Raw genomic sequence first — 25,171 nt, 5'->3', positions numbered from 1 at the left:
GAAAGCAACCATAGCAACATAGAACGTGCTGATTGGTGTGAAAAGTGGAAAGCAACAGGCTAGACACAAAGTGGTGTGTGATGCAGGAGGGCTGGGGTATTTATAAGCTGTCTGCATACATTATCCAGAGCAATGGACAGGGATATGGGAATTACTAGAAAATGAGCCCTAAGGCTTCTAATGTTACTATAATTGCCTGTAGCACAGCCTCTGACAGTAAAATCCTCTGACTAGTAATGGCTGACTCAGCCATATGTCCCTGAAATCACTCAGTGTGGGGGAGAAGCGGCTGTGGGTGAGAACTCTTAGCTTCTCCTTAGGTTCACATCCCCACCTTCCAGAGGATCTGAAGCATATCTAGTCTTGATCAGTAGAGAAGGTCCAGATGGCCAAAGTGGATGACCTTATCCCTAGAATTAGCCAATCCTTGATGCAGGCTTTTTTTGTTGAATTTTTTTTTCTTCCCCTCAGCCAGCTGCTAAGCTGTGGGTACAATAGCCTGTTTGGTCACTGAGGATATTTTACCATGCAACATTTCCCTAATTTTGCATGGCTGTGACCCTCCAGACCTCCTGTTCTGTCTCAGTTACAGTCCTTTGAAGCATTGTTATGCTGGAGTGTAATTGCATTCCTTTCTGCTGAGTCTGTGTAACCCAACTCCAGCCTGGCATTTGGGGAGGGGGGGCTTCAGGGAACCTTCTCTCCTCTCCCACGGCCTGATCTATTCCCTGTGAGTAAGACCACCTATGGCTTACGATCCAGTGTGCCACATCTGGTACTTGTGCCTGCTGTACCTCTTGGATAGTCTCAATGGACTATCGAGAGTGCACAGCTGACACTTGAACGGTAGTGGGGAAGAGGGTGGGTTCTTGTCAGCCAGTGCTTTGTCTAGATCAGTGTTTCCCAAACTTGGGACGCCGCTTGTGTAGGGAAAGCCTGTGTAGGGAAAGCCCCTGGCGGGCTGGGCCGGTTTGTTTACCTGCCCCATCCGCAGGTCCAGCCGGCCAATGGGAGCTGCTGGAAGCGGCGTGGGCTGAGGGACATACTGTCCGCCCCTTCCAGCAGCTCCCATTGGCCTGGAGCAGCGAACCGCGGCCAGTGGGAGCCGCGATCGGCTGGACCTGCGGATGGGGCAGGTAAACAAACCGGCCCGGCCCACCAGGGGCTTTCCCTACACAAGCGGCGTCCCAAGTTTGGGAAACACAGCTCCCTGTGATCTGCAGACTAAGATTTCCAATGGGGTCTATACCTCCATTTGAAATTTTTTAGGGGTCTGCAAATGAAAAAACGATAAACTGCACCATTGTCTATCTAGATTTGCTTTATCACTCCCACTTCATCTCATGCCCCCAGGTGGGAGACTAGACCTCTGCTGCTACTAATTGTTTCTTGGCTAACTCTTGATACATCCCAAGTACCCCAGCAGGTGGTTCCTGCTGAGCCATAGCGTCTGGGAAGCTGGTCTCTATTCAGTACAATTTCATGGCTGCTATCTAGCCATTGGCTCTGAAAATGGCACCAGTTGGCTCTGTCCCCTACATTCCAGTTCTCTGTGCAGATGCAGTCTCCGCTTAGGAGGCAGGGATAGGGGGAATGGTGGCTCATAATTTCAAATTAAAACCCTGATGTGGAGGGCTAGGTGACTTGAGGTTCAACCATCGCATGGAGACCATGTTCCCAGTCAATGGGTGTAGCACAGCTGGAGCAGGACGGGCATGGCCTATTTCTCTGACCAGGGCCGGAGAAGAGATCTAAATAAGTGGCACCTGGAACCGCCCTCCAGACCTGAGGGAACAGAGTATTAAGTCTCAGCACTTTTGGGGGCAGCAGTGGGAAGGAGAAGGAGGCACCTCGGGAAGGTAGAATCTAGCTCCTGGCATGTCTTGCTTTTTGCCCTCCGCAACCCAGCACTGTCTTTCCCCATACAGAGCAAAGCATCCCTCCAGATGACTTATTTCAGATTAAGGGAAGCCAAGAACAGATCTCCCTGGAAGCACAGTGATGTATCCTAACGTTTCAGATCAGAAACCAAGGCTATAGTGGCAGTTCAAGGGGATGTATCTGCACCTAGAGATGCGGTGCACAGAACGCTGTCCCCTTCAGCTTCTTGCTAAAATAAATGTGTGAGAGGATTGTGGGCAGCCATATTCGGTCTGTTCTGCAGTGGCAGCTCTTACCAGCTCCCCTTCCTTCTCTGCCCCTGCTGGCAATAGCCCCCTTCAAAGCCTAGAACCCCAGCAGCAAGGTAGGAGCGTGCAGAGTGACGCCAAGGGTACATTCCCTACTGGAGGTGTAACTTCCAACTGGTGCAGATATCCCTATGGTCGCTCGGAGCTAATGCGCTTTTAAAAGCTGCCTGACTCGCCTAGATCTCAGATGGGATTGTACTTGCTCAGGTAGTCCGAGTTACTGCCGGTGCTGCTTGTGGGCACCAGTGCTATCCTCGGCAGGCTAGCTGGATCGAAGCTAGTGGAGTGTCTGCCTGAGCTGGGAATGACCCCTCCAGCTGCAGTGTAAAGGTACCTAGCACTGAGGGGCTCTGCTGACCCCACCACCGTGCACGGTCCCAGGGTACTCTGCTCCACGTGCTCAGAGGCACGCTTGTGCCTGTTTAGCAGCTGTAAATGGTCATTGTGGGTGCTCTCTAAATTCCAGATGGGAGGATGGTGGAAAGAAGGTGCCCTTCTCTAGCCTTTCAAATGCGAGATGTCTTGTAGTTGCCTGCTGATGCTGACCTTGCTGCAGGTGTGAGAAGTGGGGCTTGGATTGCATTGCCATATCTAGTTTCAGGAGTTGGGACACTACTTCCTGTGGCCCTCCTTGTTCCTACAGCTCACTATTCAGTCAAGCTGAATTCTGCATGTGAGAGGAGCCTGGCACTTGTACTCAATGTCCGTTTGGAAATGGACGGGTGCCCCGCTGTCTAGGTGGGGAAACTAGCTTACATGATGGAAGCCACAGACTAGCCCTGCCAGGTTGGAGCAGGGAGAGAAATGGGTTAGAGGCTCAAAGCATTGAGCCATGGCACTCTCCTAACACTTTTGATTATCTAGATCAATATAGTTTCTAACCACCTTCAGGAGACATCAGTGACCATCCTATTTATGGCCCCCTTAACGTTTACAGAGCACCATCGATCAACTGGCAAATGGGTGTGACTGGGACTAACCCAGCTGCACTGAACAAGCTCGGCTTGTTGGGGTTTTCTGAGCTACTACTGGGATGGTGAAGCCATTGCTCATGTATTTTAATGACCTTTGCTCTCAGTGTAGGATTACTCCATGCTCCCACAAAACCCCTGGTGAAGTACGCTGCCTACTTCTAGAGGGGCAAAAGATGGCAAAGGTCATGGAGCAAGTGAGTGACTGGGAATTGGGATATGCTGGCCCATTAACCCCTAAACTCTGGTGCTTAGTCCTTGGAGCCCTGAATTTAGCATATGCATTGGATTGTGTATCCATAAGACTCTACAGATAGCTAGACAAACATGTCCACGTGCACTCCTGGTCTTGCACTGCTGAATGACTGTCATAAAACACTTCTACTTTTTACATTATTGGGTGAATGACTCTGACCCTTCTGACTAACTTGCCAAACTTCAATCTGAGCAAATTTGGAGTGCTCAGCTTTCACCATGGAAAGCTTCCTCTTAAAAGGACCTCAGCGCTGGTTCTGGGGTGATACAACGTATAGGTGAAATCCACAGTTAGTGGGGACATGTATAACATTGATTCAGCAGGTCTGAGAGGCCTAAAACCACTGTGGGCTCTGCAAAATGTAGCCAAGTCCCAAGCTGGAATACAAGGTGCTGCAGGTGGCACTTAATCCAATTTTGGGGTTTTATAAAAATTGCAATTAACCTACAGTGCAGTTGCATAAAACACTACAGTATTTTATAGTTCTGGTCCAGAAAACCGATTACGAGGAATTTCTAAATCACCTTTGTCAATAGTCAAGTGGGTTTTTCTGTTGGCAGTTCAGACAGTGAGTTTTCTAGAAGCTGAAAAACCTGCAGATATCAACAGACTTGTTTCCTGTTTATCATTCCCAACTGTAAATAGTCTACAGCAGGGCTTCCTCAACCAGGGTTTTGGGGCCTCATGGAGGGTGTGAACAGGTTTCAAGGGGTATTAGACTTGCTGGGGCCCAGGGCAGAAAGTCAAAGCCCCACTGCATGGGGCTGAAGCCTGGGGCTTTGAGCCCCAGCACCTTGAGCTGAAGCTTGAGCAGTGTAGCTTCTGGGGCCTCCTGTTGCATGGGGCACCAAGTAATAGCCCTGCTTGCTACCCCCTAATGCCAGTCCTGGCTTTTGTATGCAGAAAACCAGTTGTGGCCCACATGGGTGGAGCGGCCTCAAAGGAAAGGCTGAGAGCCCCTGGTCCACAGCATTCTACTTTGTGTGTCCATAAGGAAAAAAATAGGGGAGAGCAATTCCTGCTGGCTTTCCTCCCAACCCCCACGTTCCATGAGGAGTCTGGGGAGTACTATATATACCCAACCTCCTCCCCTTCCCCCAATTGAGCTTGATTGACACCTTGTTTGGAAGCATGTGGTTCTACTAGTCTTGAATCTGGTTAGACTAGGAAGAACTGGTCAAATTCGGAGTGCTAGAACATAGGGCTAGACCTAGTGAGAGATCGGGCTTCTCTATGCAGTTTCCTCGGACTACTCCACCTGTGGGAAGGTTGCTCACTGCTGCCCTATGGCTGGCCTGATAGTACTTGTCAAACAGAAGCAGGGGCCGGAAATCCTTGCTGGAATAGGATCATCCAGGCCAGCAGAGCCAAACCAAAGGGTTTTGGTCAAAACATCTTTGAATGAGAAATTCCCCAGTAGTTGTATTCACAGTCTTCCCTGTAAACAATTTAAATTCCAAACAATTCTATTCATAACTGAACCCTGGATTTGGGAGAGGAAACGTCCCCTTCTAGTGGGGAGAGCAGGGGTGACATTCTGTGGAACTTAGCAGGAAAACAAAACGCCTTCCTTTTCTGTGACTTTCCCTGCCAGCTGCCACCTTAATGTCCTTCACCTCTGCCTGTTTACCCAAGAAACATTCTGTGCTTCCATCACACTTTGCTTGGGGAGGGGAGAGATTTCAGGGTGAGGGCAGCACCCCCCCACCACACCCCCAAACTGCAATCTGTCAGAACTAAAGGATAATTGTCTTAAAGGACTTGGCTTGGGCCAAGCTCTTCCTGTTACTCAGAACTTGTGCAGTCACATTCATTCATTAGTTCTGTGAGGCCTTATTTTCTGCCCCTCCTTCCCTACAAGAGGGAGACCAGCCAGAGCCAGCCTCTGACTCATTGCGTTCCTCAGTGTATCGCCATTGTTTAAAGGCTTATTCAAATAACTCACATCTGGGAGTCTGAGCCCCAGCTGCTGCTTCTGTTGCTGAGCAGAGGAGCAAACCCCACGGCAGGCATGGAAAATTGCAGGCAAAGGGGGTAGCAGCATGGTGGGGGGGGTAGCAAGATCTATGCCCCTTCCAAAGTTAGGCCTACAGCTGGGGATTGAGGGTCCTTACCCAAAACTCTTATCCTGCCAGGACCCTGCCCCTCTCCTCCCATAAGCTATCTGATAGAGTGGGCTGGACTGAGACTTCCTGGCTGTGTCTGCACAGAGAACTTGTGGGAAATATATTTTCCCCCACCCACCCTTCCCTCCACACAAATCAGCCTATTGAGCTGCAGATCAGACACTTCCCTAAAACCATCCTTGTAGACAGGGCCTTTGGTGGCTCTAGCAGAAGAGCTCCCATAACCTGGTAGAGCTCTTCGTTCTCTCTAGCTGACACACCTGAGATGTTCCCATCTGGCTTTCAAACCTGTCTCCGCTAATCAGGTGACACAACATGGGTCACTGCAGCCAGCACCATAAATAACGAACGTGCATTAGTCCCGAACGTGCCACACAGCTTCCTTTTGGAACCGTTGCGTTCCTACCCGCCAATGCTGAATGCCTGGCATGCCGTCTGCTTGTCTTGCATTGAGTTGCATACAGGACTGGACGTGGCTATGCCAAAAATCATGGTGAATGAGCAAATGGTTCAGTTAAGGCCATGTTGGAGGAGAGGCACAACAGTAAAAATTCTTGCGGGGCGGAGGTGGGGTGGGGGAGGGGAAAGAACTGGTTCTGATAACAGGTTCACCAACAGGGCTGACTTGAGCAGAGTGAAGGCCCTGATTCTGGCCCCTTTACCTCAGTTTAGCCAGGTTAAAGGCATTCTAAACCAGCTGGATCTAACCTCCTAGGATTTCCCCTGCATTAGAGGCTTCTCAGGCAGTGCACTGCTGCTGAAACCCCTCTAAGCCCTAGCAGAGGAGGCATGGCTGGAGTACTGCTGTGCTCTGGCTATTCTGAGCTGCAAAAACTGCCTCACAAGGCTGTTTAGCTTAAGCTAGGGACTGGACTGGTTCTCAGTTGGCTCCAGAACCCAGGGAACTGCAAAGGTGCACTGAGACCCACAACCTGTTGAGCTGTGTAGAACTGAGCTTAGAAGCAGGGCCAGAGGATGGGAGGTAAGTAGAATCTCTCCTCGGGGAAGAAGGCAGGCTCAAACTGCCCCAAAACTCTTGGTATCCATGAAGATGGGGCCCCAGCAGTATTTTGCACTGAGGGAAGCGGAGCTAGTTCAGCTGAGAGATGAAAAGAGCAGTATTGGTGGTACTGACAAGAAGCCAGTTTAGACATGGTAGATACGATTATGGATAACCAAGCTAGGTAAACAAAAAGCTGAAAGCAAAGTGCTAGTGCTTTTGCCTATCCTTCCAGTTAATCAAGTATAGACCAGACCTAGCTGGCCTCAGTATTGGCTATTAAATGCATGTGAAGGTTTAGAGATGGATCTCTAACCCTTTGAAGCCAGGCCTCCCCTGCCCCGCCCCACCCCCAGCTATCTCTAACGTTGCCCCTATCAACTTCTCACAAAGGGACACACTTCACCTTGATGTCTGACTAGATAACAGTTGTCTAACTAGCCTGCCTCTGTCTAGGCCTGTTCCCTTCATGGGAGTGTAGCTTTGGGCCTATCTAATCTAGTGGTTTTGTTTGTTTGTTTTTGTTTTTTTTTGCAGTTTAATTTGGCCACCACATCCCTTTAATTAGCAATCTGAATGACTATCTGAAAATTCTGTGCCAACTACTAGGCATAACCCTCAAGATTGTAAGAGATGAAAGATTAGAGGAAAACTAGTAGTTGGCCTGCGCATTTGAAGGCACTTGGTCTAGGTAGTTTTGCTGTCTCTCCCTTCCAGCTCTGCAAGTCTTCAGTTTCAGCTTTGCTACCACTGTTAATAGTGAAGAGGTGACAGGCAGGTTTTATACTGGGGGAGGACCCTCAAACATCAAGAGTAGAAAAAGCACTTCACAAAATATTCTACTTTATCCCACTGAAGGATGCTGTGAAGAGAATGTAATGGCAATGTCATTTTGGTAGACAATGGCCCTTTAAAACACATGCCACAGAGAAACTATGTTGAATGCTCCCACTTTAATTCCGCTCCAGAATCTGTCAAGTTCAGCGCTTCATTCTTGCTAATGGGCAAGTAACTTGTTCTCAATAACCAGCCATTTCCATATTCTTCCTGGAAAAACCCTGCCCATCTGGGGCAGCCTGATTGTTCCCTCAATTGCTAGCATTCACTTCAGCAGAGTTACCCCCACAGTTCTGATTCCAAAGCCCAATGGAGAAGGGCAGGCTCCAGGAATAGAAGCGAAAGTAGTAGGTTGCTAAGATCTCTTGAAGTCTGACATTGGAATCTTACTCTGGGCCTTCCTTGGCTCCAAAGTGCTGCTTGTGACTCACATCCCAGAAGTATTTTTAGAAAAAAGCTGCCAAGCTTGGTGAGTTTCCCTTTCCGTGCAGGGATACTTGGCCCAAGTATGTATTGACTAAGCATATTTTCTTGAGGATAAATGCCTGTGGTCAGATGCAAGTGTGGCCTCTCCGTATCTCTCAGGGCCAGACTGGCTTAGGGGCCATGGCAGCTGTGTTTGGGTAGCAGTGTACAGGAGCAACAGGACAGTTAGAACTACAAGGAGCTGCAGGTGTGCGCAAGCCAGGCAGAGCGGGGGCAATGTGTTGGGATGGGAGGGAGAGAAGCAGGCTGGAGAGTTGGATCTAGGGTGAAAGTGGCCCAGTGCAGACAGGGGGGAAGTCTTTAAGGTGCTAGGATTCCAGTTTTAATACAGAGTGCCTTTGATCTATGCAGGATGCTAGTCTAGTCTAGGCCAGTTGACATCCTTGTTGATCTCTTCCAGCTGACATGGAAGAGGAGAGAGAGGCATCTCTTGTATCCCATCTAAACTAACTTCTGTAGTGTTCTGGGGTGGAGGGACCTGACCACAATATGGCATACCCTGAATTCTGTCCTCCTTTGTACAGCTGATGAGGTCCAAATTGTTTCAGCCATATTGCAGCCTCTGATTCCCAGTGCTGCAGCATGACTAGGAAACATGAAAGTGCTTTGACCATTAACACATGCAAGCCCATGCCCTGGTTTTAAGCATGCCATAAAGTCTACAGATGTGGTGGAAAGTCACATAGCTGAGAGAGAAGTTTTACTAGTGTAGATTGAATAGTTTAGCATCTCTGACACATGAAAACCTCTAGTAGCCAATTGTAACTTCCTCTCGTTTTCATTTGATGGGCTGATCAGGAATAGGGCTGAGTAGCGCTCTCAGCTGTTTGTGGTGATTATTGCAGACTTAGCTGAAATGTTCTGTTCCAACTGCTTGAGCATCCGGATTAAAATCTTAAATGTCAGGGAAGCTGTTCCGTGGATGCTTGCACAGGCTTTTTTGCAGAAAGCCTATGCACGGGGTACTAGTGCAGCTAAGGGGGATTCACTAAGTAGGCAAACGGTCACAGAATTTTTCTGCAAAACTTGCCCCACTTTCTACCTCGCTGTTGCTATTCTTGTGCTGCTGATTCAGTTAACTCATGGGGTCCCTAACAAACATGTTAAATTGGCTGCATTAGGGGCTGTTCTCTAATACTCCCTGCTCCTCTGTCCAGTCTGAGCTGGACTAGGTTGGTTTGGATGTCAGTCTCATGGGGAGGGGGCTTCTTGCCACCAGATGAGTTTCCTGACTTTCTCCTATAGGGATGGACCTTTCAGCCAATCAGGATGAGGAGAGTGACCAAGAAACCTTTCAACTGGAGATTAACAAGGACACCAAGAAGTGTGCCTTCAGGACCTATACTGGGAAATACTGGACCCTCACCTCCAACGGTGGGATACAGTCCACTGCCTCGACAAAGTAAGTCTCTAGACTGTCTCCTGTCCAGTGCTTGTCGTGGGCAGGGCATTCTGCTTGGTGGTTGTCTTTGGAGCCAGGGGTCTTGTTTGCATGTAGAACTGAATTGTTCTACCCTCTGAAGGCCCGCTGTTCTAAGGTGGCTCTGATACCCCAGTACTGGAGTATCGATGCCTGAGTCCAGGGTCCAACTGAAAGCAACTGGTCCATCACCAAGGTTGTCCCTTCCTGCAGGAGGCTGAAACGCTGATGTCTTCACTTCCAACTACAAATGCACTCAGTGGATACACAGGCAAGATCCGCTGCTCAGTGAAGGTGTGCAGCATTCCTACACATGGCCCTAGTAGGGTAGTGATGCCATGCCTGATAATAAGGCCCCAACCCTCTGCAAGCATTCATCCCCTTTAAAATAACTTGGGCTAAATGGTCTCTTCAAGGGGAGGGGCAAACAATAGCTGTTAGGCAGTGTAACAGTTCATCACTCGGGACCACTGGCTATCTGGAGCAGTCAACTTGCCAAGCTTCACAGAAGGCTGTAATAATTCCCTTCAGTAGGAATAAAGAATCCTTTGCTGTTCCTATCTGAATCCTTGGGATGTAAATTAGGCTGTGTGCCAGAAATGGGTCCAATATCATCCGTATCTGAAGGTGCAGCAGAATCTTGTGCTTTCTGCTGTCTGTCTTGGTGTCCTTGGGACAGCAGGCCTGGCAAGGCAAAATGAGACACTATTTATTTATGATCCTCCCTCGCCTACACTGAGTGGTGTTGCACCAAGTGAGACTCCTCACTATTTTATCCGGTCAAACCAGACTGGCTAAAACCCTGCACAAAGCTGGGGGGGACTCTGATCACTTGAATTGCAGCAGCTGCCCTGAAAGCATACAGTCGAGAGTCCCTGCCCCTCAATAGAATTCATACCTAAGAGCCTCCTGGCCATGTGTACCCAGTACCAGATGGATGCGGCTCCACTGATGAGCTGTGAAACTTGTCACCCCCAAAGCAAAGCCTAGCAAGAGGGTCAGTTTGACTCCAAGTGACTCTTCGGTCCCTCTGCCCAAAACCTCTGTGCAAGTGAGCCTGATCTTCTGTAACTGAGCACTCTCCAAACCCCTCCTAGCAAGGAGATAAACTAGCCTAGGCCTGAGTTTGCCACTTCCAGTTTGTCCTTAGGCACTGCCTCAAAAGAATCCCCTTGGATCTCATAATCTCTAACTGCATCCGAGGATAGTCGTCCTGGAACTCGCAATGAATGGATACCCCAAGTCAGGCCTGATGGAGAAACAAGACTCCAGATTCTCAAATCTAGACTGGAGTCCTAAAGTAGATCTCAGAAGGTGCCTGACCTCCCCCTCCACCACCCCAGAATGTCTTCCTTGGGCCCAGCTCAGGTAAAACCTGTATCACATCTCTTTTACACAGGGCAAAAGCCTTGACATGTCACAAAGGAGACCATGGAAGCAAACTCCTAGGGCTGAACTTTGTTCAGCTGATAGCCTTGGACGGCAGGCACAACTAAGGGGAACTTTATTGCCAAGAATATAATCTGCTCCACTAACTGCTGGCAGTTCAGACCTAAATTGTAGCCTAAAATTACCCAGTAGACAGCAAATTTTTTTTTTTTTTTTTAAACACTAAAACTCCTTAGAAAAGAGATGCTGGGATAAATCCACCGAACCCTCTGCAGGATCTCAAACATTAGCTGGCCCGGCTGGCTGCATAAGCCTTTGCAGAATGAGCTCTTCTCCATGGGCCCCAAGCTGCAGCACTGCCCCTCTGTTGGAGGAGAATGGTCCCCAGTACAGCTCTTCCCTTCCCAATGGCTGGTCTGCTGTTTGTCTTTGCTGTGGCAGGAACGCCAGCTGCTACTTCGACATCGAATGGTGCGACAAGCGCATCACCCTGAAGGCTGCAAATGGCAAGTATGTCACGGCGAAGAAGAACGGACAGCTCGCAGCCACTGTTGAGGCAGCAGGTGAGGGGATGTCTTGGCCTGTGTAGCCCAGTGATGTCTGGGAAAGTAAGGGTGGGGAAGGCTTGGGAAAGCTATAAACCTCTGACCTCACTGATTGGGCTATGGCTCTGCCACCCCCTGGCCTGTGTCAGAGTGAAGGTGGCAAAGAGCAAGGGAACAGTCTCCTCTCCCAGGCTCTGATGGACCAGACTGGAGGTGGTCAATGGGTTTGACTTGAATCCCCCTGAGAAGATAACTTGGGACACCTTGGGGGATCTCCATGGCACATCTCTTGTACTCTTCCCCAGGGAATCTGGATCTGTTCTAACAAGCTGGGTACCTAACCTCCCTTCTCTCCTCCATCCTGTCTCCCGCCCTATCGGCTGGGTAGGTGAGACAGAACACTTTGTGATGAAGCTGATTAACAGGCCAATCATTGTCCTTCGTGGGGAACACGGCTTCATCGGCTGCCGCAAGGTGACGGGGACCCTGGACTGCAATCGTTCCTCTTACGATGTCTTTCAACTGGAGTTCAATGATGGTGCATACAATATCAAAGGTAAGTCCTGCTGGTATGCTGCCTTGGGGGTTCCACCTACCCACATCTTCCCCTGTGGCTGCATTTGTATGAATAGCCCAGCTGTTCATGCAGTAACACATGACCAAATGATCTCCTTTCTGCATCATTAGCAGTGATACTCCCCTAAGGGCTACATGACTTTAATCTTCTACACCACAGACCAAGGCTGTATGGCGCCCTTCCATAGAGTGGAATGACCAGGAGGCTCTGTCTGATCTGGGCTGCCTTCTAGAGCCGTGGTTGTCAACCAGGGTACACGTTCCCCTGGGGATACAGAGGTCTTCCAGGGGGTATATCAACTCATCTAAATATTTGCCTAGTTTTACAACAGGCTACATAAAAAGCACTAGCAAAATCAATACAGACTAAAATTTCAGAGGCAATGACTTGTTTATATTGCTATATATACACTGAAATGTAAGTACAATATCCATCTCACTCAATTTTATAATTGTATGGTTAAAAATGACAGTAACTTTTCAGCTGTGACACTTTTTTATATTTTTGTCTTGTAAGCAAGTAGTTTTTTGAAGTGTAACTTGGGGGGTACGCAAGACAAATCAGGTTCCTGAAAGGGGTACAGTAGTCTAGAGCAGTGGCTCTCAGCCCTTCTAGAGAGTGACCATTGGCTTACCACTTGGCTGGAGTGGCCTCAGTCTAGGGGACTCCTTTCTGCTCTCTGCCTCGTTCAGGTTTCCCTTGTTAAGCCGCTGTGCCTAACAAACCCAATCCGAGGCGATGCTGGCATATCAATGAAACCTAAACCTCCTTGCTATTGTACTGTGAATCCTCAGCCCTGTTGCAGAGGGACAACTCTCTGCACCTCTTCAACCCTTGGCAGCCTCTAGGATGCCAACAACCAGACATCTTGGACCATAATAAGTTAGCATTTGTCACTGGATGGGGGTGAGCCTGTCACTGCCATTGAACTTGGGCTAGAGACTGAGTGTTGGGTTGCCTAAGTGCTGCTCCTTCCCCCTGTGATTGCAGTGACCCGTGGGGACTCCTGGCTCCCCTAAGCTGTCAGAACCCAAGTTCATTTAGGAAGCACAGGAAACTTTGAAACAAGCAGGCTGGCCTTGAGTGGCCCTCTCCAGTCTTCCCCTTGGCAAACTGAACAGCTCAGGCTGCAAAACTGGCTCTCCTTTCAAATGTCCTAAAGGTCTTTGGATATTGAGCTGATCGCTCTCTAACACTCCGGGATCACAATGGGATTGTAATGGCACCACCTCTCCTATCTGGGATTTCACAACACTTCTTTTTGCCTTCTTCAGTTCAGCTTAGCTGGTAGTAAGGGGAAACTTGCATCATGGGCTCTGCACTATGGCCAACAAGTCTGGGGGGCTGCCAGTGTTTTCTAGCCTCTGGCATCTATTCCAAATATCCTTCATTCAGGACACTTTTTTTTTTTCTCCCCTTCTCCACTCCCCGTCTGCAGATTCCACTGGGAAATACTGGATGGTGGGAAGTGAGTCCTCGGTCACCAGCAGCAGCAATACGCCGGTGGACTTCTTCTTCGAGTTCTGCGACTATAACAAAGTGGCTATCAAAACCAACGGCAAATACCTGAAGGGTGACCATGCTGGTGTCCTCAAGGCTTCCACCGATGCAATCGACCCCTCCACCCTCTGGGAATATTAAATGCACTTTAGCTCCCTTCTTGCCAATTTTTTGTTTTTGTTTTTTTTGTTTGGTTTCTCTTTCTCTGTAAAAGGATTTTCAGACTGGCTTGCTGCTCCCTCCTGCCATAGAAGCCAATGCAATTTGTTGGAGGTTGGTCTTCCTTATCTCTTAAAACTGGATAATGACCTAGGGAAAATGCAACCTGTCTATAGAGCTAGTGGTGTCTTTCGTTGGGTTTGTGTTGGGCTTGGAAATTGTAGTTGCCATCCTCCACCCTGGCTCTGAGCATCACCTTTGTCCTCTCTTCCTCTAAAACTAAAGGGAATAAGATCACCTCTGCTCTCTTGTGCCATATTGGAGTGCTGGCACCGTATCTCAGTCTCCACTGCTAATGCCTGTGCTGCTGTCAAGCAAGGGCTAGCTTGAACAAAGCTGGAGAATCTTGAGTGCCAGCATCCCACACTCCTGGTATTTGCTCAGACCAAGGGAGGTGAGATGGGTTATGTTAAATCCCTGTCTGATTAAATGTGCTCTCCATAGTTCCCAGCATTGGGAAGAAACTTTCTCCTTTTCTCCCCACTTGGCTTATGATGGATAAATACCTTCTGTCCTGAGTGGGGGCAGAAGAGGTGTTCTAGCATATCATACCCAGCCCATCAAGGGGCTGGTTTCAGCCAGCAAAACAGAACTGGAAAGACATGCAGGGGGTTCACCTAGAAACTCTCCTAAGGCCAATCAGTCTAGAAGGCTTCAGACTCCCAGCTCCATCAATGGGAGTCTCCTTGTGCCCCATGTGTGCTAAGTGTCAAAGGAGCATCTTGGAGCCTGTCTCAAGCAGGTTCTAGCACATCTCACTGAGACAAGCAGCTGAGAGGCTAATGAAGCTGCCTTAGTGCTAACCCTAGGCTTTTGGAAGGGGACAGGCTTTTTTGAATTGATATCAACGGATGCTGTGGGTGGACACATTGAGCAAGATTAGTAGCAACCCTCTGGCTCGCCTCTCTGTGTACAACTGAGGAAGACTTCCCCTCCAAAAAACTTCTCCCTGCTAGCCAGGCTGAGAATTGGATTTCCCAGTGGCTGTTTAAAAGGGGTAGTGGAATTTGAACAGGGTGGGCATACCTGCCTATTGGTTAGCAAGGGTTGGGTCTTACAAGGGCTCTGAGCCCCCTCCTCTCCCATTGTCTTCAGGAGGAGTTGAGTGAGCCTGGCACACAGCGGGACTGTGCCCCACCAGCTGCTGATCTCAGTGGGTTTTTTACCCAGCAACCAAGTCTAATGGGCTACAGGAGCGTTGGGTGGAGAGGAGCATTGTAAACAGGCTGACATTTCTCATTCCCTGGACAGTGGCTGGAAGCAAAAATAGCAGATCTCAGTTTAGAATGGAAAACTTATTAGCAACTTTTGCACAGTGATATTTGTTCAGTTCTTATCTCCTACCCTACTGGAATCTTAATCCTCACCACAGAACGGTGTGGTGGCAAAGTGTAAAATGACCACTTCTCATGTATAGGTCTGATAAAGCTATCTCCTCTCCCCCACCCCAGTGGGGCAAGGATGACTAGTCAGTGTCTCTGACCCAAGTGCCAACTCTGCATTGATGGCATGAAAACTTAGCAACGTTACTGGAAGCAGAAAGGACCAAAACAGTATTTTAATGTCTATTTATATATGCTCTCCATAGCACTATTATCAGCTGTTGTCTGCATTAGAATTATAACAATGTGTGCATTTGTAATAGGTGATGCTAACCCTCTTCAGGGTATCAGTAGGCACTTTGCCCTTTGAGGCCTTCCCAAGGGTGGAGTTCTACACCCTGTGACCACCCAAATAGCCTGTCTTTTTGTACTTGGTCAACCCGATGTCCCAGTTTGAGCCTGTAATGATTTTGGGGGTGGGGGAACAGACAGGTGGATGTATTCCAGATATAAGGTGCTGCATCACAGCCATAGGTTGCGTTCCAGTGGCTGGCTCCCATGGGTCAGTCCACATCTCCATGCCTTGCTAAGTTTATAAACCATGCATGGTGCTTGTGGCTTCACATCTGTGCCAAAACAAATGGCTGCTACCGTTGGCCAGAGGCAAGGTAGGGGGAGGGGTTCATAAGCCTTAAAGCCATGTTGCCATTATATGGGTTCTTCCCATAGGAGCTTGGTGCTAAACTCTCTATTCAGAGAGCAACTGGCACCCCTAATCTGAGTGGGGATGAAATGGGCTCCCTATCATCCTCTCTGCTCCTATTGTGATGTCAAGCCTCTACCTCTGGGTTCATCTACCTTCTTTCAAATTCAGGGGTGATCATCTAATGTCAGTCTTGTAAGTGTTTAAACCACAATCCACTCTAGGGACACAGATGCCTCTAAAGAAACAAGTGGCCTGCTGAAATCCTGAACAATCCTGTGACTTGGCACATATTGCTTGCTGGCTTTCGCATCCACTGTGGCCCTCTTCTTCCCACTCCTAGCTGCCGTTTGAACCATGTAACTCCTGCTCTGGCTTCTTCCATGTGACAATAGGTCAAGAATTTTTCAGTCTCCTTTATCGGGTGTCGTGGCTTTGAAAACATCTCACTCTGAAATTTTGTTAACCGTTTTGGGTTTGTTTTTTTTATTTTTTTTGTAAGTGCCATTTGTATAACTTAAATAGCTTCAAGTGGAGAAAGACCAATAAAAACCTGCATTTGGAAATGAGGAAACTGGTGTGTGGTTCGTTCATGTACCTGCAATTCTATGGTAGTTTCTCTGCAACATGCTGTTGGGCTGGGCTCTGGTAGCTGGAGTAGCCACTATTTGGGCAGAGGGAGAGGTTGGCACAAAGAAAAAGCAGGATTCAGGGAACTTGGTTGTGGTGGTACAGGCTAGTCAACACATCCCATGTGCTGCTGGAGGGTGAGGGTGAAAATCTATAGCAGAACTTACTAAAACTTAACTACCAGGTCTTCTAAAGCTGAACAGAAGTGAGACCTGCTCAGACCCACTCTTGGATATGAAGGACCTTCAAGCCCAGAAAGACTCAGAGCTAGATTTTACTTGTGTGTTATCCCAGTAGCTGCCTAGACTAGACCCCACTGTATCCTTGTGCTTTGTCCAGCCTTCTTGAGACCCTCAACTTTTGGATTTGGGAGTCCAGAAGTTACTTTCAAGCACTGTTAAGCTAATACAGGGGGAGGAGGGGGAAATATAGCCTTGGTTTAGTCCTACTCCCTGTGCAAGCAGATTAGAGGCTGGAGAGGAGTAGGAAGGGCACTGTGTCACCTGAAGGGAAATACGCCTCCTACTCTTGACACTAGACAAGCTGCATCCTGTCCAGTCAAACATAGGGCAAAGCTTAGAAAGGGGAGTAGTGTCAACTCAGCCACACATAAGCATCAGGAAGGCCACCATTCTACCCAGCATGGACAGGTGGTGCCTCCCATCCCTGCAGCTATGCTCCCTGCCCTTAATGCCTAATGGGGGGAGAGAGATGTGCTAACATCACTAGCTGGAGGCCAGCATCCATCCATAATGAAGAAACACATCCTCACCCCATGTGAATTGCTGGTTCTGGCAGCTCTGCAAAGGGGATTAAAGGAAGCTTCTGAAACTTGGCTCCTGTCCAGTGAGCTCCTGGCCCTGCAGTTATGAATGAGTTATCTGCTCATGAGGCACTGTCTGCTAAGGAGGTGAGCGCACACCCAGCTTTTCCCAGCTGGGAGCAGGGGACAGAATGCTCCTGTTAAAGGTTTATGGCTCTTGAGGGTGGAGAGGCTTGATTCAGCTCTACTCCATTCAAGCCCTGATCTCCCTTTGCAGGGGAGAGAAGGGAGCAGGTCATCTCAAAGTAAAGAGCTTCCTTGGCAAGGCCTTAACAACTGGTATTGGGGGAAGCTTTCATACCCGAGGCCCATCTCTACCCACTATTGCAAAGTTCACAGCTGTTCATGGGACTCCTTTGACAGTGCACTGGTTCCCCCTTAAGCTGGGGACCCGGCTGCTTTTCTTTGACACCAGGTCACGTGAAGAACCAAGACTACAGTAAGAGCAGGTGTCAGGGAAGAGTGAAACAGGGGTGGGGTTTCATTCCATGCTCTAAGCCTGCAGTATCCTGTCTGCTGGCAGCCTGGATGGCCTAATCCCTGGTTAGAGCAGGTGCTGTTCACCTCTGCAAAGCTCCATTCAAATGAGGGCCTGAGTTCAAAACCCCTTCCTGGCCTGCCCATGCCTGGTTAGATCACAGAGCCAGATAACTTAGGCAGGACTGGAGTGAGTACCCCCATGCTGTGGCACAGCACCTCACTTGTGTGCCTGGTGCTATTAGTCCTTTGTCAGCACTCACAGCCCTCAGGGGAAAAGCCTCAACTCCAATGGCTTTTTAACCTGTGTACGTACTCACCCCTTCATCTCCCCCCACCAATCTGCAGCCTTTGAGTCTTCCTCTCACTCCTCCTGCCACTAAGATACAGGCCACTTACAGCAGAGACTTGGGTTTGGCCTAAGCAGCAGTAACCTTACTCGAGTGACTGGCTCCTGCCAGAAGCTGTCAGTCAGTCATGCCTGGGCTGCCCCATGCAGGGCAGTAGCCACCAAGCTGGCCCTGCTCAGGGGAGAGTTCAGCAAAAAAGGATCCTGGTCCAGTCCCAGAGACCCCACCCAGGGACGAGGGAGAGGGGTGAGGCTGTGCTCAGCCAGGTATTTCCCTGTTCCTTCGAGCTTCAGCGATAAGCTCCAGGAGGCCAGTGGGAGCATACTGGTGCACAGCTCCCCGGGCAGACACAGCAGCCTGTCAGGAGAGGCAGACTCAGCGTGGCTGACAGTTAAAGGGTTTGGAAATAGCTTTTTAAAGCAACACTAGGGAACACCTGTGTTCTGCTGCTTGGGTCTGACATTGCAGAGAAAATCCTGAGACAGCAGTGCCAGCAGGTAGGTATAGGCACCTGCCAATAGTAACAGCGGGGAATCAGGACCTGAAACTCATGTTCTCCCCCTGAGGTACCCCTGAAGCAGTTTTCCCCCTCCCCATGCACCTGGGAACAAGAGGACTCCGCACAGAGGGGCGTGGGATAAACACCGAGTGGGAATGAGCACGTGTGAACTGGTTGGATAGTTTCTCAGCTTAAATGCCTCAGCTGGGGAGACAGGAAGGGCTGCTCCTTGGCTCAGTGATATGGGCAGAAAAAGAGTCCCTCAGCCATAAGGAGGATGCAAAGAGCTGATCCCAGCTGCTCTACACAGCAGGTCCTGCTGCCATGGAAACAGAGGCCTAAGGCTGAGGGCTCTCAAAGGTAAGGGGGGTAGCACCAGGGGAGCATATGAGGCCAGGCAGAAAGAGGAGGGCTCGCTCCAGCCCTGCAGCAGGTCATGCAGCATGCAAAGGGAAAGCGGAACAGCTTGGCCACTGCAGCCTCCACTCAGGCAGCATCTTTCACAGGCCTGGGGTTGAGCATGTCCCACTCACAGCCATTAGCCAGCAGTTAACAGTGCAGCCTTCCACTGAGGCCAAACTTGGACAGTTGCATCTCCTGTGGCAGATTCCTTCAGTCTCTATGGTGATGAGTGTAGCCCTCCCAGTGTGTGGGGATGGGGGATGTGGAGAAGCAGGCAGCTAGTTTTCCTTTGAGGAAGGTCAGTAGGGTCCCTGTGCTGACCCCTTGCTGTGCAGCAGATCAAAGGCTGTTCTTCTGTTACAAAGAGACTAGGAAACCTCAGCACGTCTGTGACAGAATGGGATGGGACACTACGAGATCAGCTAAGCCCAATTATATATATATTTTAAAAGTGCATCAGTGGGTGAGGGGGACATGACATGAGTACTCCTGGGAAGAGCTGGGTGAAATTTTTCAGTTAACTTTTTTTCCACTGAAAAAATGCAAATTCATATCAACCAAAACAACAAAATACTGAAAGAAAAAAAATCAAAATGTCTTTTCAACCTTTTCAAAATATTTCAGTTTGAAGAAACTTCAGTTTCAAATTTCATTCCATTTTTTTTTAAACACAAACTTTGAACTAAATTTGACTCAAAAGGTTTTGTTTGCCTTGAACTTTTTGCCAGAAAATTTGAAAAAAATTGCAGTTGGTGTTGATCCAAAACAATTAATTTTTTTTTCAGTCTGGCCCGTAAGCAAACAATCAGTTATTGGCACAGCTCTGCTCCTGGCTCCACCACAGAGTTTTCAGTGCCTCCATTTCCCCATCTGTAAAGCAGGGCTGATAAGCCCACAGAGGCTAGATGACACACGCTAGAGTAGTGCAAAGTATTAAGAGAATCAAGAGTCTTCTAGAGTAGAAGCCAGTGAAATGTCACACAGCATGACTGCATTAGTGCTCCCTAACGCAGTTCAGCTCCCAAACTATTTTAGGGGACACTAAATAAACCTCTCTGCAAATATTGCCCCTCCCCCATCACCTGCTTTAAACAAAATATTTTCAGTGATTTTTAATGTCAAAACCCCACAGCTTCCCCCACTTACAGAAAGTAGTGAAAGGAACCAACCAAACGTGGGTTCCAGCACAGGACATCGTCATTACAAAACTGAAGCATTACCTCTGTTAACAAGACCCTCCCAGGGTGCCAACTCTGCTAGTGCTGTGGAGGTGGGGGTAGTAGATTTGTCAGACCTGTTGCCCCTCACCCTCTGTCCCACATCCAGCCCTGCTCCCCAGCATACCTGGGAGGGAGTTACCACGCACACGGACAGGGCAGCCCTGCCTCTGTAGCAGCACCGGGTCCTTCTCCCCACACCCTACCCCTGCGCAACAGCTCCCGGACGGGCTGGGGGGCTCATTTCAGCACTGCCAGCCCTTGGATTCTACTGCCAGCATCAGGGGCCAACCTCTCCCCAGCCGGCTCTGTGCGCCTCTGCTCCCTGCCTCCCCACCCTGGGACAGGACCATGAACAGCCTCTCTGCCACCCTTGCCCTACTTAAATAGCACCTCTGGCACCTGCCTCCTCTCCCCTCCCTGATAGCTTGACCCCCCCATACCTTTTAATGATCTCCCCACCTCATTCCCCCCCCCCCAGTTTAGGAAATGTTGCATTAAATGCTGGACTCAATCTAAGCAAGCCCTCCTTGGGCTAAGCCAAAAGATGCAGCATTAGCCCTAGCATCACCCAAATTTCCCCTGGAGATGACCCTGCTGCACTCTTCAGTCGCTCTCCCCCGCACCAGGGTCATCTGTCTTTTTCTGAGAGCAGCCCAGCTGAACTCGGGGGTGAATGGAGACGGGGCACTGACCTCGCTGCCCTGCCCTGAACAGCAAATGGGGCTTCGCCTGGCCTCCCCGGGGTCACCCGACTCTTTGATGCTGCCCCTCAGGGCGCTTGGGAGGGTTTCTGAATGCTCCCTGGCCATGAATAGCTCCCACCCCTTCGGGAAGAGGCCCTCCTCCCACGCCTCCCCCTGCCAGCACTTGAGCAGCTCAGAGAATAGGGTTCCAGCAGGCTGACATGCACACTCCATTTCATTGGGCCGTTTCCTTCCTGGCCTCTTGCTTTGCCACATCGTCTTTAATAAAACACAATTCCAGCAGCACGGGCTCAGCTAGATCGCTAGACAGACCTGGCTTCCCTGGCCAGGAAGCCAAGCCACGCCCGAAGAGCACAGAGTTTCCTCCTCCTCTCTCTTGCCCTCTCCTCCTTCCATTTGCTGTGTTTGTGCTGAGAGGAACAGCTGGGTCGAGGCACCAGTACCAGTTTGCCCAGGGACCTGATTTAGGCACCATAAGGACAGTCCCAAATCTCAGCCCCAGGCTTGGAAGCAGCCCCACCTTTATAAAGAAAGCTTGGAGCTGTTCAGTTAATCAATCAACACGGCTCAGCTGCTGTCCATGAACCCTGCTCTGCCCCCATTCTGAGCAAGCCCTGGAGGAACCGAGATAGTAATAACACCTAGATCTGACATCGCACATTTCACTCATCTGGCTCAAAGTGCCGTCCAAAGGAGGGAAGTATTACCTGAGACACGCAGGGGGGAAGTGACTGGCTAGCACAGCAGACGAGAAGCAAAGCCAGGAACAGGACCAAGGTCTCCTGAGTCCCAGGCCAGCAGCCTAGCCACCAGGCCACCCAGGACCCCAAATATATGTTGTAAGGTTTCAGCACATGGCAGGGCATCTCTGGAGCAGCAGAGTCTCAGGGAAGAGGGCAAGGGAAGAAAAAGTACAGAATCAGTAGGTGCAGGCAGCCAGAAAACTGACCCTCGTGTGAAGGAAAAGGGCAGGCACTGAGGAAGGGAGAAGGATGGAAGAGGGTTTAGGAGTGGATGGACCAGACAAATGCCCTGAAAACATTCTAGAGTTCATCCCACTGCACCTTCAGGGGCTGTGAGGTTTGCCCACCTTGCTCCAGCTGCTCATGGAGCACTTTTACTCTGGCTGGTACCACTCCCTCGGCTCTGGTTTTGAAAACACCTTAAGATGAATTTAGTGCTGGAGCTGCAGCCCTGATGCCTTGCAGGCTTGATTTTTCCATCAGCGGCTCCATTAAGCTCCCCCAAGCTGTCCTACCAACAACCTCCACTCTAACCTGGAGGGACCAGAGCAGGGCATGAGCTCGTTGTCAATGGCCCATTTCACAGTTGGCCTCTCTGTTGCAAGGGCGCAAACACAATACACATGTGATGCCTACCGGGAACTTGGCTGAGGCCACGAAGGAGCCATAATGGGCAACGCTCATTGTGGGGTAGGTCACGTTCAGTGACTCTGAGGTGCAAAGCTCCATCTCTAGATCCCAGTCCCTTAAACCACCAGGTCCCCCAGACACCTTTCACTTCAGCAGGGGCTTACTGGCCAATAGTTGCGCTCAATGCAAAGTAAGAGGCAGCGTTAACTAGAGTACAGGTATGACACAACCACAAAGCCAGGCGGGCTTAACTTCCTTGGACAAGGAGAAGCTCCATGCCACAAAGACAGGAGAGATCACCATCCCTGCCACGCCCAGGGCTCTCGGGCTACCACAGCTGGTTGGCTGGCAACTGCCCGTGGCCTGATCTCACCTCTCGGCCTCCACACCTGCCAAGCTGGAACACTGTGCCATCAAAATAACAGCTCCCCTCCCCGCATTAACCCATTACATGTTGCAAAACTGCTGTCTGTTTCCTTGGGTGAGAAAATGGCCCTAGAAACAGGTTTGACACCATTACAATCAATTACGGCACCACATGTAACAACACCCAGGTGTCACATAATAGGGCGGGGGAGCAATTCAAGTAATACACATCCCCCCACATTCACACTCAATGAAGCTCACAGTTAAAGCACCTGCCCGCCACTACCCCAATGACTGCTGGCTGGCCCCTCCCTACCTTGCTGCTGCCCCACGCTGTCCTCCTGGGGCCTAGGCACACCCCATGCCTGCTGCAGCTCTAGGCTTCCTTGCTCCCCCCGCAGGAAGGCACCTGGGACAGGAGCCAGGCAAGAGCTTTCAGGTGAGGGAATTGTACCATTTTCACCAGAGGGGAGCCCAGGAGCCCAGGTCAGCCACTCAGGTCTCACACTCCCCCCCCCTTCCCTGGAAACAATGTGTCAGCCCAGCTTCCTCCCACCTTGGCCCTCCCCAGCTGAAATCCCCTGTAGGTTCCTGGCCATGGGCCTTTCTCTGCTCCCTGGAGGGAGGGATCCAGAGCTACAGGCTGGCAGCCCCAGGCCTGCAGGGCAGGGAGGCTGGGCCGGCCCCGCCCCCATGCGGGGATGTGCCACTCCGTGCCCTGCAGTTCAGAGTCTTGGTGACACTGGGGAGGAATCCAGCATGGGCTGCAGCAGCAAACGACCTCTGCCTTCTCTCAGCGCCTATCACCATAGCATCTATTTAGATTGTACACTCCCTAGGCAGGGGTTGTCTCTTAATGTTCGTACAGCACCTGACACAATGGGGCCCTGTTCTGTGGGGCCCAGAGGCACTACTGCATTAGATGTAACTATTAAGTGGTTGCTCCTTACACCCAGGAGCTGCTACTAGAAGGGAAAGAAGGTGGGAAGCTTTGACACCTGCTGCGCCGTCAGTGCTGAGACGATTCTAGCAAAGCAGCAGCAGCAGAACTGCACTGATCAGAAACTGAAGGCCTTGTTTGGGGCAGCTATTGTACTTTGCACACTCAGGGGCCCAGAGAAGCAGCCCTTGGAGGCAACCTTGGACCAGAAAGACTTTTTTTTTTGTAGTAAATAATTGCTTTAAATAGTAATTAGCTGAAGCATCAGATTTCTCAGGGCTTTGCGTCCCAGCCCAGCTGCTTTCACTTGACCCCTAATTCTCCCTGGTGTAATTAAACCAGCAAGAAGGGGCAGCCGGTAAGGAAGGTGGTGTGAGGAGCAGATTGCAGAGTGAAAGGAGGGGGCTGCGTTTGTGCCACATATGATCTTGGAAAATCCCAGCTCCTGCTCCCTGCTGCTAAACACACAAAGTTACAGAGAGGAGCTAGCAGGCAGGGAGGTCCCTACGGACATATACCAATGCCAGAACTCCCTTGCGCTCTCCAGCTCTGGGGTCTCTGGTGCTCCCTGGTGCATTAGGATCACTAGCACTAGGGCTGCATGTCACAGCGCACCCTAGAGTAAAAGCAGCAACTGGCCCACGTGTAAGGCTCCTGCAGGAGGCCTCATCCCGCTCCTGGCCATGCTCCCTTGCCCCAAGGGGAGCGGTTGAAGGGGCAGGCGTGGTTCACACCGCAGATTCCCTTTCAACTAGGGTAGGCTTTTCTCTGAGCTTGGGAGCCAAGGCCTGATGGTGTTTTCTGAGGCGTTTGCTCAGCCGTTTTGAAAAGAGGCAGGCTCTGTTGTTGTGTCTTGCGAGGCCGCGTTCCCTGAAGGTCAGCTTCCCTACCGTGTGCATCTGCTGCAATCTTTCATTAGCCACCCCTCCACCCCCGAGTCTCATGGGTAAGCAGTACGATTGCTCCCTCTGTGCTAAAGCCAGACAAGCTTCCTCGGCAGCTCTGTGAAGCATCTCCTTCCCTTCCAGACCTGGGTCCCCACTCAGTTCTGCTGAGGCACCTCAGGCCTTAGCTAAAGCAGCCACTGCTCTTCCACATGTGAAAATCGCAAATACAGTCTACCTGCCCTTCCAAAGAGTCGTGTGGGGTTGTCATACTATCTGAACAATCCCCTCACTATCACTGGTATTACAGCAGTTCCTGGAAAACCTGACAGCTCAGAGCCCCGATGTGCAAGGTGCTGTACAAACCCACAACTGGAATTCTGCTCTCCAGCACTATAAAGCGGCTACAATACACCTCTCTTCTACTTCTGATGGGGCTGACTTATGCCACTGACTCAACTAGTGTTTCAGGTGGCTTTGTGCCAGAGTCTCAATGTTTGCTTCATGGGATTGATTCTCAGCACCACCAGGTGCCCACAACCCCAACTAACGCCAGGAGTTGCAATTGCTCAGCACCTCTGAAAACAATCAGGCCTCACTCTTGAAGCACAATCCCAGAGAGCGCCAATGCCGTGATTGTGTCTTTCATGTAATAGGGACCCTTGAGTATGCACTTAACTACTACAGTGACTGGTATTCGAGAAGCACCGAAGAGCCCGGCTGCATTATTGCCAGCACCATTCATAGAGGAGATGCTTCAATAGGTAAGCGAGAATTTACTGAGTTCTAGGTGGGGCTGGTAGCACAACCCTTCTTCTTATCAGACCTTCTTTGCTGTTGCTTGTAACTTTGCCAACGTTGAACTGTTCAGGCTGAAATTTCCCATGCGGCATGTCTGCCTCAGGCTGATTTTATTTATTTATTTATTTATTTATTTGAAACTTTCAGCCAAAACGATGTAGC

The 25,171-nt window shown here is 50.1% G+C and overlaps 1 protein-coding gene across 1 annotated transcript in view; it reads left to right on the top strand.

Moving 5' to 3' along the window:
- Positions 1–16,110, top strand: part of FSCN1 (fascin actin-bundling protein 1) — a 26,547-nt gene extending 10,437 nt beyond the window's left edge. The window contains exons 2-5 of the mRNA XM_024205290.3: positions 9,111–9,267; positions 11,116–11,237; positions 11,608–11,775; positions 13,235–16,110. Coding sequence (XP_024061058.1) covers positions 9,111–9,267; positions 11,116–11,237; positions 11,608–11,775; positions 13,235–13,437 — 650 coding nt within the window. The 3' untranslated portion in view covers positions 13,438–16,110. The remainder of the gene's footprint in view (positions 1–9,110; positions 9,268–11,115; positions 11,238–11,607; positions 11,776–13,234) is intronic.
- Positions 16,111–25,171: the final 9,061 nt, after the last annotated feature.

This window comes from Terrapene carolina, unplaced genomic scaffold (assembly GCF_002925995.2).
Source record: "Terrapene carolina triunguis isolate 2854851 unplaced genomic scaffold, T_m_triunguis-2.0 Scaffold93, whole genome shotgun sequence".
Lineage (NCBI taxonomy): Eukaryota > Metazoa > Chordata > Testudines > Emydidae > Terrapene > Terrapene triunguis.
The sequence above is the reverse complement of the archived record's forward strand: the minus strand, read 5'-3'. Positions and strand labels throughout refer to the sequence as shown.